The 12,641-nt window shown below is 38.5% G+C and overlaps 1 protein-coding gene across 3 annotated transcripts in view; it reads right to left on the bottom strand.

Moving 5' to 3' along the window:
• The window catches only part of CDH10 (cadherin 10), a 108,485-nt gene that overhangs the window by 19,702 nt on the left and 76,142 nt on the right, over nt 1–12,641 (bottom strand). For all 3 annotated transcript variants that reach the window (XM_074987802.1, XM_074987801.1, XM_074987803.1), the window contains exons 6-8: nt 10,065–10,318; nt 3,010–3,146; nt 820–941 (exon numbers count right to left, since the gene is read on the bottom strand). In XM_074987802.1, coding sequence (XP_074843903.1) covers nt 820–941; nt 3,010–3,146; nt 10,065–10,318 — 513 coding nt within the window. The remainder of the gene's footprint in view (nt 1–819; nt 942–3,009; nt 3,147–10,064; nt 10,319–12,641) is intronic.

Here is a 12,641-nt window from a genome sequence, read left to right as displayed (position 1 = left end):
ACTGTCATGCTTAACATACCATTCTGGTGCCAGTGCTGCCACTTTAAAGGCATTTTTATTCTTGGATGAATGTGGTCTGGAACAGACAACACAGTAATCAGGAAACTGATTGGTTTCCAGTAAATCTAATGGGCAGTTCCTACCTAGGAACTAGACAGTGGGCAGCAATCATTTCACATTGATCACAGCATATTTTTCTCTATCATATAAAAGTCAAACAACATAGTGTTGCTAGTTCAGATATTACAATCTTCTATGTTTGTGTTTGATTCTTCCCCAAAAAGTGGGAGATACATTTTTATGAAAGTGACCATGAATGACACTGATGTGTCTAAATGCAATAAATAGGAATTCAAAGTAAAATTGAACTCTGTAGTATTGACCTCTCTGGGAAAAAAAGTCAAATTTGATTGCCAATTATTCGATTACCAAGTTGCTTTCTTCTGGAAAGATAACACTGAATCCAATTAATGGATACATATTTGAGGCTTATATGCTTACACATTGAAAACAAAACAAAAACAGACTCACTGATTTAACAGCATAAGAATAACATGAACTCAGATCTTGCAGAAAATGATTTCTGTAAAACTAAAGAAAAGTAAATTTGAAATGTACATGCTGATGATATTGCAAAATATTATAGTACAGGTCTGAACACTCATTTGCTGGCTATTCTTTGCCTTATTCTGTTTTGTAAACTCTCCTAGCAGCATGCTCTCTCAAGCAGCAGGATTAAAAAATGCTTGAGAAAAGAATAACCTACAAACGAGTGCCTTAGCAAAACCAAATAGTTGCAAATATTTACTGCATACATACCTGTCCAGCTCTTGCATTTTCACATACAAAAGTATCATAGAATATGGCAAATTGTGGGGCATTGTCATTAACATCCAAAATTCTAACATAAACAGAAACACGAGTAGTGTCTTTGGGATTGCCTGCCAAAAGAGATGAAAAAAAAAAAAAAAAGAACAAGAACAAAATTTCTTCTTCTCATTTTTATTACTATTTTCTTTAAAAAGCCTCCAGCATTTACAATTCAAGGCCAGATCCTCAGCTGTTGTGCTCTGGCATAGATCCATGCACTTGTAAGGGGAGGGTCAGGCCACTCAGTGCTCAGAGGAGACTTTGTTTAGTACCAGAAACAAATTAATATACTCATATCAAGTGGGTAATCAGACTTGTTACATGAAGATAAACACTACTTCTGTTAATCAAATAAGCCAGAATAATACATACAAACTATTTTCATTAGAATAATCAAATGACAATTGTTATTGTTGGGCTCCAGAGCATTGATCTTCTGGAAGTTTTTTTTTTCTTCTTTTTTTTTTTTAAAGCAAAACACAGTGGTTGTTACTGAATTTGTCTTACACTGATGAGCAGGCATTTGTTGGCAATGAACATAATTCTAGTGATCTGATTTTCCTTTCACTTTCTCTTTTGTAAATCAGGACACATTTCAAAGTTTAAAATATTATACCACTATAAAATGGTGTGATTTGGAACAGAATCAGAGGGTACATGTTTAAATCACTCCAAGAAGAAACAAATGTATAATCTATTTTTAAAGTAACCAAATAAAGATATTAGATTCTCAGTAACTTCTGTGGGGTAGACTGGGTACAAATTTCCAGCACTAAACTGAATAGGCTTCTTTTTTTTTTCAGTTTGTTTGATTCTTTTTAATTTTTCAGGCACTTACGCTGCAGTTCAAATCAAGTCATGCATACTTCATCCATTTCTGAGAATTCCTCCACTAAACTATATTAAACATTTATATGTTTTTTTCTTTGTTTATGGAACTGGATAGAAAGCAGTGAAGATGGATCCAGAATTACTGTGTTAACTGGGAGTACGACATTTCAGAGTATCTTGTGAGCAAACTCTAAAAATTAGACCTCATGGTGCCTTCCAATCAGGAAATACATAATATATCTACTTACTGAATTTCTTAAAAATGTCAAACTGAGCAAAAATCTGAAAGTCACAAAAAACAACATCCTTAGCATTGCAGTTTAAAATTGCCTTTTCTCTTCAAAGAATGTCAGTGATACATTATAAAGAGATGTTAACTCTACAGTCTGGCAGGTGTGAATTTCAAGCAATGATTATGCAGATTGATTGCCCTTAAAGGACCTGAATTTAAAAAAAAAAAAGAAAAATAGGTTACCTCTTTAGAGAGACCTAATTACTACTCCGAGGTTGTGAAGTTAAATCCAGGTGAGCAATAAGTGGACCGTGGGTGGAACACGATTAAATAGGGTTATTCCTGGTGGGTTTCCAGATGCTTTATTTATCTGAGCATCCAGAGGTAGGACAGCTCAGAGCTCCCACTGGATATGGTTTGCCACAGGCTAGGCCACCACTTCCTACAGCTCCCATTGCCTGGGAATGGCAAACTGCAGCCAAAGAGAGCTGCAAGAAGTTGTACCTGCAGGCACTCAGGGAAATAAAGCATTCAGCTGCCTGCTGAGGGTTAACCCTGGCAAACCGTGTCAGGTCTGCAGATAGCTTCTCACCCACCCTGAGTTAAATTCATAGCCCAGTTTAAACACTTTGAATTTAAGTTTAAAGGCTTTGAGTTTCCACTGTATGAAAATATTTTGGGATAGCACAGTTAACACAGTCTGAAGAATGCGGACATCAGTCATGTCTATCATTGGAAACTACTGCTTTTAGTGTTTATCTTAAAATAGAGAATTTCATGATGAATGATCCTCATGACTTGATTTGAAGAATCACAGATTTAATTTGTCCCCCAGAATCTTTGAACTGGAATTAGCTTCAATGACATAATAATCTTAATGTTTCCTTGCATTTATGCTATTTATTTGTTAAGACAAAATAGCTTATTGTAAACGTCTGAGAAGAATGAGAAGGTGCATAATGCACCAGCAGTTGCACTATTAATTTTTTAGCAAATTTATTCTGATAGACTGGGGATTTTAGTGAAGTATTTAAATCACTTTTTAAAGTAAGGGAAACTAAAAAGATTTGGCTTACTGATCTCGGCGGCTATCACACTAAGATTGTGCCACTGTGATATCTCACGGTCAAGTGGTTTGGAAGTATAGATGGATCCATTTCCAGAGTGTATATTAAATATTCTGTCGAGGTCGGTATGACGATCCAAAGAAAATCTAAACATGACAAAGGAAGAAAAAATGTTATGTAAGTGACTGAAAATAAAAAGAAGTAAATTTAACTTACAATGTATCTGTATAATATTCACATTGCATAAACCTATAAAAATCTTACTTTAGAGGAGGTAAATGTTTAGTACATGCAAGTTTAAGCTTCTTAAAATTCTGTGCAGTTCATCTATTAGTTATGTTGATGACTATGCCTGAAATTTAAAAAAAAAAACCCACAAAATAATTCGTATGGTTAATCTAGTAGATTAAAAAATGCAAATTGGACTTAAGATTCCTAAATCTTTCAAAATATGTCAAATACAAATCTTAAGAATGATCTCAATATGGACTTAGCCAGTGTGTTTACTCTGATTATTTACCCTTTAATTTTTATACTCTATTAATGTTTCTTTTTAACTATGTTAAAATATAATTTATTATATGCAGTTGGGGGGATCAATATGTAAATCAGCAATTAAACATTTTTTTCTCTGAGAAAACCTTTTTTTCCATTTGGAAAAAAGAAAGCAAAAAAAAAGAAAAACAAAAATCAAAACCTGACATCCGACTGACAAAACATTTCTCATCTTTTTGAAACACCTGTTAAAGTTTTCATCTCATAGTTTAATGTAGATTTATCAAGTTTTTCAAATCAAATCAAAAATATTAAAAATGTTAACTAGCTGGATTTCCAGTATTAATGAAGCTACTGATCTAAAGGAATCTTTGTATACTATTGCAAATCCTTTGTCTTACAATACTTACAGAGGCAAATCTTCCAGTGCTTCGTAATGAAAATCATTCTGTCATCTGACGATAAACTGATTCTTCCCATTTCAGACCCAAACCCGCATTTCTCATGCAGCAAAAACAGTAGTGAGTTGCAGTAAATGAAGTACTGATGTCTTTCCATGATTATTTCATGGGTTTTCCAAAAGCATTTAGGTTGGTTCTACACTAGAGCCATCTGTCGACAGTAACATCTGTTGACAGAGTTGTACTGACAGAAGTGTTATGCCTCAAATTTTTAAGTGATAACTCTGTCGAGGCAAAAACAGAGTTCTGTTGAGACTCTACTGACAGAAGGCTTTATGAGTGTAGATGATCCCTGATTTCTGTCAACAGAAGGTCCCTTCTGTTGACAGAACTCTCCAGTGTAGACATAGCCTTGGGCTGGGTCTACATGGAGCTCTGCTCAGCACTGCTGCCAGCAGAGCTATGCAAATTGAGCTTCTCAGGATCACAAATGGCTGCTTATGTGCATACTCTTGAAGCTCATTACCATAACCATGTGAGAGTTCAGTGCTGGCAGAAGGGGGTGCTTTCATTGCAGAGGCTGTGTGAATGTGCCTCTGCCAGCTAAGCCCCCCTCTGTCACTGGTCCCTAATGCTTTATATGTTTTTGAAACCCTGTTGAGTAACTCTAATACCTTTCATTTTCCTTGCAGAATCATGAAAGAGTTCGGGTGTTTTCGTGAATGTATATGAATGATCTAGAACCTTCACAAAAACCTATTTTGTACTTCTAATACTTGACTGATTTAACCCGGACTGGAAATATTGTACCATGGGGATAGTGCTTCATGGTTTTTGATGCTTCTAGTCCTGATTAAAACAGGAAGTGTGGATGTATACAAAAATGACAAAATAAACTGACCTGAAAATTTGGAAGACACATAAAAGGTTTGCTACAAAGTTGGGGTAAAAGCTGTGTGTTAGTTCTCAACTAGGTGGCCAAATCCTACAGTTGTAATTAAGGAAAAAGCCTCAGTGCCTGGCAAGTTTGGGGGAAACTTCATTTCAACAATATATCCATAATGCATAGCAATGATTCTGTAGCAATTTAATTTAGAGAAAAGACAAGGTGATAGTACAGATTTTCAACAGGCAAGTGATGCAGTTGTTTGAGGGATAGTCTCAGAGGGGCAGCCATGTTAGACCTTAGTTTTTTGAGGTGCTACAGGACTGCTTGTTTTTGTGGAGTTTTTTGAGTACGTCTCACATCACTGTTCCACAGATGAATAATGATGAAATTCAAGCTGTATAAGCCCCAAATATTTGGTTATGTGTCTCTTATGGAACCATATACCTTCTACATCAACCCAGAGATGTCAAAGGCCTGGAGATGCTACTGATGGTCTTCTAAATCTAGACAATACCTCGGTGGTTACTCTAGTCAGGGGATCAACAACCAAAATAGTAAGATAAGCAATTTTTTTCCAAATTCAGTAAAAAATAATATTTAAAGAGCCACAATACATGTGAATACATGACAGTTCTTAATAAATAATGTCAAACCACACTTTTTGTAACACCAATTTTAAGAACATATGTCACACAATGATTTGTAATGTGGTACGTGTTTACTGCAGGACATTCACAAACTTCTTTACATATTCTATTTCTTCACACTTTACTGCTAACTTCTTGGCTTTCATTCCACATCTTCTCGATCTCTGGAGGACACTAGATTCTGAACAAAACTAGCCACAGGTATACTACTTGATGGTTTCACCCATTTAGCAAACATGTTCTTGCGTAGCAGTTCCTCCAAGGATTTTTTCCTGGCATCTCCAGCTGGATACTGTTTGGCAAAAGTAGTGTGGGGGGTTGTTTTGTTTTGTTTTGTTTTGTTTTGAGAAAAGGCCTCCCAAAGTTACAGATGTTGGTGGAGAATTTCTCATTGCAAATGAGACATAAAGGGAGCCCTGCCGAACTCCATCTAAATGCAAAGGATTGGATTGATTCAGTTTGAAATTCTTGTTTTCATCTTCAGTTTTCCTCTTTTTTGAAGCCACTCCACCCCAACTCTAATTATGCCAATTTTACTTCATGTTTGATTTCAGTTTTCTTTCTTAAAATGTGTGTTACCCTTCTAAGCAGGAGTGCCGCAATCTTTCTTCTCCTTTTCAAAATCAAAACTCAGATACACTATATTATCTCACAGCATACTGCATATATTAATGGGGGAGTTCTCCTACATTTCGTTTGCTATTTAGATATGTTGTTAATTGTTTACTTTCAGATGTTCACCGTTTATCAAAAATAATCAGGAAGGGTGGTTTGGTTTTTTGTTTTTAACTTTGTCAGGAGCCACAAATAAATCCTTAAAGAGACCTCTGATCTAGACTGTTAAAAAATACTGCAAACATCCAGTCCCACAGCTTTAAATCCTTTCATGTGGTATTTGATTTTGATTTTGCCTATGCAGCCTACAGCAGCAAGCCTCTTAGTTCAGATTAACAGACTTAGGTTCACAGGGCGGGCAATACTGTACATTGGCCGCATCTACACGTGCATGCTACTTCGAAGTAGCGGCGCCAACTTCGAAATAGCGCCTGTCAAGGCTACACATGTTGGGCGCTATTTTGAAGTTGAAATCGACGTTAGGTGGCGAGACGTCGAAGTCGCTAACCCCATGAGGGGATGGGAATAGCGCCCTACTTCGAAGTTGAACGTCGAAGTAGGGCACGTGCAGACGATCCGCGTCCCGCAACATCGAAATATTGGGGTCCGCCATGGCGGCCATCAGCTGAGGGGTTGAGAGATGCTCTCTCTCCAGCCCCTGTGGGGCTCTATGGTCACCGTGTGCAGCAGCCCTTAGCCCAGGGCTTCTGGCTGCTGCTGCTGCAGCTGGGGATCCATGCTGCATGCACAGGGTCTGCAACCAGTTGTCGGCTCTGTGGATCTTGTGTTGTTTAGTGCAACTGTGTCTGGGAGGGGCCCTTTAAGGGAGCGGCTTGCTGTTGAGTCCGCCCTGTGACCCTGTCTGCAGCTGTTCCTGGCACCCTTATTTTGATGTGTGCTACTTTGGCATGTAGACGTTCCCTCGCAGCACCTATTTCGATGTGGTGCTGCCCAACGTCGAAGTTGAACGTCGACGTTGCCAGCCCTGGAGGACGTGTAGATGTTATTCATCGAAATAGACTATTTCGATGTCGCTACATCAAAATAAGCTATTTTGATGTAGCGTGCACGTGTAGACGTAGCCATTGTGATTCATGCTGGAACTCAGGGTCAGAAACCTAAGGAGAGTGTTGGGCTTTAGATCCTGAGCTCCAGCTCAAGATGCAATTTGTAAGTGCTGTCTAGACAGCGAGTTTTAGAATGGAGACATAAGCCCAAGGAGCTGGAGGCTTGTTACCATGGCCTGTGCAGACATATCCTTTTAGGGGTAAGGACTGCTTGCAGAATGCTGATCTGGACTGGGTTCAAATTCCATGAAGGTTTGGATGAGGGTGGTTCATACTGCAGTTTACTTTAGGTTCCTCTCTATTAAAAATAAAAACAAACACAGGCAGCCTCAAATTGCCATATTTTCTTATTTTTAAATAGAAAATCTAAGAAAAGCTTTGTACCCCCCAGTTCAACATGATCACAAAATGACACTACCAGTCTAAATAAAAAAGGCAAACCATTAGCTGTTCATTGTCTCCTGTAATACCTGCTATTCTGTAGATGTCTGGAGATGGTTTGGAAATAAGTAAATGTTACACTGCTCATTTTGAAAAGCTGAACTCTCTGAATAAAAGAGTGAGGGAGTTACTGAAATTAATAAGGAGAACACATCCACACTAGAGAGCTGAACTTGACCCCAACTATGGAACTTGTTTCAGTTAGGTTCCTCCCACCTCGAGCAGAAAACAGCAAGAGAAAGAAAGGTTAAAAATCTACATGTGCATCTGTGTTAATACTGCACATATGGAAAGACCTCCCTTTATCTGTTCCTTAAAGGCCTTTAGTCTGTTATGCTATATCAGTGCTGGGCAGTAGCTTATTTTGTTGAAGAGTTCTACTCATCAAATTGTGTAATTGAAATCACCAGAGTTATTCCTTTCAAGATCACAGCACTGAAAGCACAACAGTTTACATGCTCAGTTGTCACATGAAGTTAGAATCAACAAAGTGATATTGAAGTGCATTATCAAAACTAGGTGCTTATATGTTCAAAACTTTCCTCTGCTACCTTACTTTTCTACTCAGAGTAGTCATAATAAATAGAGCCCTCTAGAGATACAAAATTTGTATCCTCATCCTGTTCGCAACCTTCTAGGGATGTCCATGCATATTCGTGTTTGCAGATATGTGAAGCTTTGCTGGGCTCTGCTAATAGCTCCACAAGTCACTGCACAGCAGTGACACAGTGCTGCACGACCTCCTCACCCCCAACTGCCCTCCACTTATCCACAAAGGCCTGTCCTGTCATCTCCTCTGCCCTCACTGTACCTCCTTCCCCACCACAGCTAGGGATGCTGCATTCCTGGGTCCACATAGGCAGTGCCTCCTTCCCAGTGAGGGGACATCTGTACTCAGCTGCGTCACCTTTAGGGCATGGAGAACCAACCAGAACAGACAGAGGCAGTAACTACTCCCTGCACAGTATCTGCCATTGCCACCCACTAGTTTGAAGTACAAACCACTTCTCTTTCAAACTAGTACAGCTGCTTTGGGGAGCTGTAGTTCACCTCTTCTATGTGAGCAAGCTGGGGACTATACCCCCCAAAATGCCTTGCAGGCTGTTGGCAACATGTCACAGGTTGCTGCAGCATGATTCAGAGAGCTGAGCTGGAGGGCCAGGTGACAGCTGCTCTGTTCAGGTGAGTGTGTGCCACAGAGCTGTGGGTGGATACAAAATCTGTATCTGCATCTGAGCTGTGATCTGGAAAAATGGACCACAGATACAAAGTGAATATCTGTGGAGTTTCAGGAGTCTAAACGTAAGTAAGGCTGCAATTCATTTTCCTTTGCATGCCCATCCCCAAAATCTATAAATAAATGAGTATTGATCTTACAGACAGTAAACGATGATATGTGGCCAATACAAAATTTGTCCACTACGTTTTCGGTAAAACAGACAAGACATTCACGTATTGTGACACCGTTTAGTCCTGGGGGAGTTCTGCAATTGTTGCATTTACAGCCACAATAAAATTACAAAGTTCCCCCAAGACTGAACTTTGTCAATTGTGACCAATGTCCAGATAGTCTTTAAAAGCTTAGTGCTCAGTTTAGTCTGAGGTTCCTGCATGGACTCCAGGTAGGCTTCCTGATTTTCTCTAGTATGTGGATGTATGTTGCAATGTCTTGTTTGGAGTGGTCCATTCCAGAATATGTAAGGTGAAGGAGGTAGTTCCTTAGTTTTCTAGGGGCCTGTTTGCAGAGCTGTTCATCATATTTGCAGTAGTATGCAGTGATCAGAGAAACATTAGATCCACCACAGTCACTCTATCACAGAAATAATTTAACCAAAGAAGCAGATGACAGGGTGTCCTCAGTAGGGATAACATCTGGAAGTAAGTCTTTCCTCAACACCCTCTTATGGCCTTCGATCTTCACCTATGATTAAACAACTATCACAGACAATCACGCCACACCTAACCTTGCAGACTTCATTCTGAAAGGACACCTGCATAATATTTTCAATACCTGCTTAATACCTAATACCTTCAGCAGTCCATTGTAGGAATATAAATTCATAAATCTCCAAGACACTAAAACATACGGAGTTAAGAGAGACAAGGATTTTATTACAACATACCCTGCTATCGTTTCACACTTACTTGTGCATTCATTTATAAGCATTCTCCTTCAGCATGTGTGAATCCTGTATGTGTATCAGTCTGTTTTGACTTGTAATTAATTCAGCATCATGGTTACCTTCTCCAGACCTGAGGAACACCTCTGTGAAGCTTGTCTCTTGTACCAACAGAAACTGGCCCAATAAAGTATATTACCTCACCTACCTTTCCAATTCCCAGTGCCTGAGTGGAAAAGCTTCCTCAATGTACAAAAGTTTAATCAATCATGATTTGAAAGGGAAACCATTTTATCTGCATATTTTCTTGTTCACTTATGGTTTGTTTGTTTGTTTGTTTGTTTGTTTGTTTTTAAATCATGAGGTATATAGAAAGATCATGACGCTACCTGATAGGGCTTGAAGCAGAATCGGGATCTCGTGCCATCACAGTTCCTATGATTGTCCCCACCTCAATATCTTCATGCACCTCAAAAAGGTAAGAGGATCTGCTGAAGACAGGTGGTTCATCCACATCTTCCACAGAGATTTTTACAATTGCAGTATCTTTAAAAGGCCCAAGATAATAAAACCGTGGATCCACATGGGTATTCTCAGCCTCTACCTTCAGTGTATAAAGCCTTCTGGTCTCATAGTCCAGGGGCTGTGGGAGAGGGAAAAAAGAGAAACTTTATTAAATTATACTTTGTGTGTTGGATACAAAGAGAAGGTAAAGACATAATGGGTCAAATCATCAGTTGATGCACAATGGTGTGCATCCATCATGATTAATGTTAGCTAATGGCACTTGACACCTGCAAAAATCCAGAGTCATTTTCCACATGTCTACAGAATAGGGACATAGGTCCTTGAGTAACCAAAATTCCATATGAATCACAATGTATTATTACTTGTATTACAGATGCACCTGCAGAACTGCATAGTGTAAATGTGAGAAAAGAGATTTTCTGTGCAAACCTTTACTACAAATTTAGAACCTGTTTGATGAATTTTGCTGATGTTTCACAATTACAGGCTTAAAACCAACAAACATTCCACATGCAGACCTTCCCTCTGAAGTGAATGGGAATGTGCTTGTGAAACAATTGCCAAATCAGGGCCATGATAGCATATTTCTAAAGGAAACGTTTGCAGGAAGATGAACATAGATGAACATGACATATCGGAAAAGAGTAAGTCATTTTTGTAAAGAGGAACCATGCCACATCGGTCCATGAGAATTCTTTGAGGAGTGTCAACAAACATGAACAATGGTGATCCAGTGGATGCAGCTTCTCTGGACTTTCAGAAAGTCTTTGACAGAGATGCTTACTGAAGGCTGTTAAGCAAAGTAAGCAGTGTTGGGCTAAGAGGGAGTGCTTCCTCATGAGCTAGTAACTAATTAGAAGAGATTAAACAAAGGTTAACAATACATACTCATTTTTCACAGTGGAGAGAGGTAAACAGTGCCATCAATCAAATATCTGCACTGTGACCAGAGCTATTTCACATACTGGTAAATGATCTGGAAATGGGGTATGCAATGAGGTTGCAAAGTTTGCAGATGGTATAAAATTACAAAAGTTAGTTAAGTTCAAAGCTGAGTGTGCACAATCCCAAAGGCATATCACAAAACTGGTGACTGCAAAAGAAACTGGTAGGTGAAATTCAATATCGATAAATGGAAACTAATGTACATCAGATGCATAATCTTACTTATATAGACGATATGAGGAGGTTTACTCAGGAAAGATCTTGGAGTCACTGTGAATAGTTCATGTGCAGCAGCCAACAAAAAAGTTAACACAATGGCATAAGTCATGAATAGTGTAAGTAATTAATGGCATGAAGCAAACAAAGGAAGGGGTGTCATTTAGCCATTCACATAACAGAAGAACATGACGCTGCCCAGTGAAATTAATTGCAAGCATTTTAAAATAAACATTAGGAAATAATACTTCACACAGCAGCACACAGTCAACATGTGGAACTCAGGACCAGCACAAAGTGTAAAGTATAATTGGGACAAAAAAGGAATTAGGTAAATTTACAGAGGATAGGTCCATTGGTGGCAATTGGTAAAGATGGTCATGGATTTCCAGTGCTCTGCATGTCCCTGCCTGCTAGAAGCTGGAACTTGGGCAATGGGGAAGGATAACTTGTTAATTGCCCTATTCTGTTCATACCCTTTAAGACATCTGGCATCATCCAGTGTTAGAAGACAGAACAAATGGTCTAGATTGACCATTTGTCTGACTAAGTGTGGCTATTTTCATGTGGAAGAAACAGGTATATACAATTGTCTGTATTCCTCTGTTCAAGCAGAAACACATTTAAACAAGCTTCCAACTGTCATTTTGTGGAAAAATAATTTGAAAGAGTCCAAGATTTAAAACTTTGGTAAGAAAAAAAATCAGTGCTTAATTCAACTCATTTTCATTGAATTTCATGAATCCTAGATCAGAGAATTTTTTTGCAAAATATTTTTGACATTTTGTCAGCAGCCACTTTTAAAATGAAAAGAGAAGGGTTCAGGGTTATAATTAGACTCCATTTTGGGCAGACAAGAAACTCCATTCCCAATTTCTCTGCACCTGTCACAGATGAAAAGTGGTAGCTAATTAATGATATATAGAAAATGAGGAAGCTGAGAATTTACCTGTCTGACAGCAGAGCAGACTTCATTAGCTTACACGAAACAACAGGAAGATATCAAACTCATGGTTTTCACTTATTCAAATGGATTCTAGGGATACATTCAAAATTTTCCCCCCAAAACTTATAAAATAAGTGTTCACGAAATGTGACAGATTGACAACTTTAGGGACATAAATATTCTATGTATCAGCAAAAGTGGTAGAGCACAGGTAATGGAAAGTTGCCTTCTCCTCCTTGGTTCCACCTTGTTATTAAAAGAAATCAGAGTAGAAGGAAGAGTAATTATTTGTGCAAAACCATCCTCAATTCTGTTTCATTGAGGCTACCAC

Source organism: Carettochelys insculpta, chromosome 2 (genome assembly GCF_033958435.1).
Source record: "Carettochelys insculpta isolate YL-2023 chromosome 2, ASM3395843v1, whole genome shotgun sequence".
NCBI lineage: Eukaryota > Metazoa > Chordata > Testudines > Carettochelyidae > Carettochelys > Carettochelys insculpta.
Note: the sequence above shows the minus strand (reverse complement) of the source record. Positions and strands in the feature narration are given on the sequence as shown.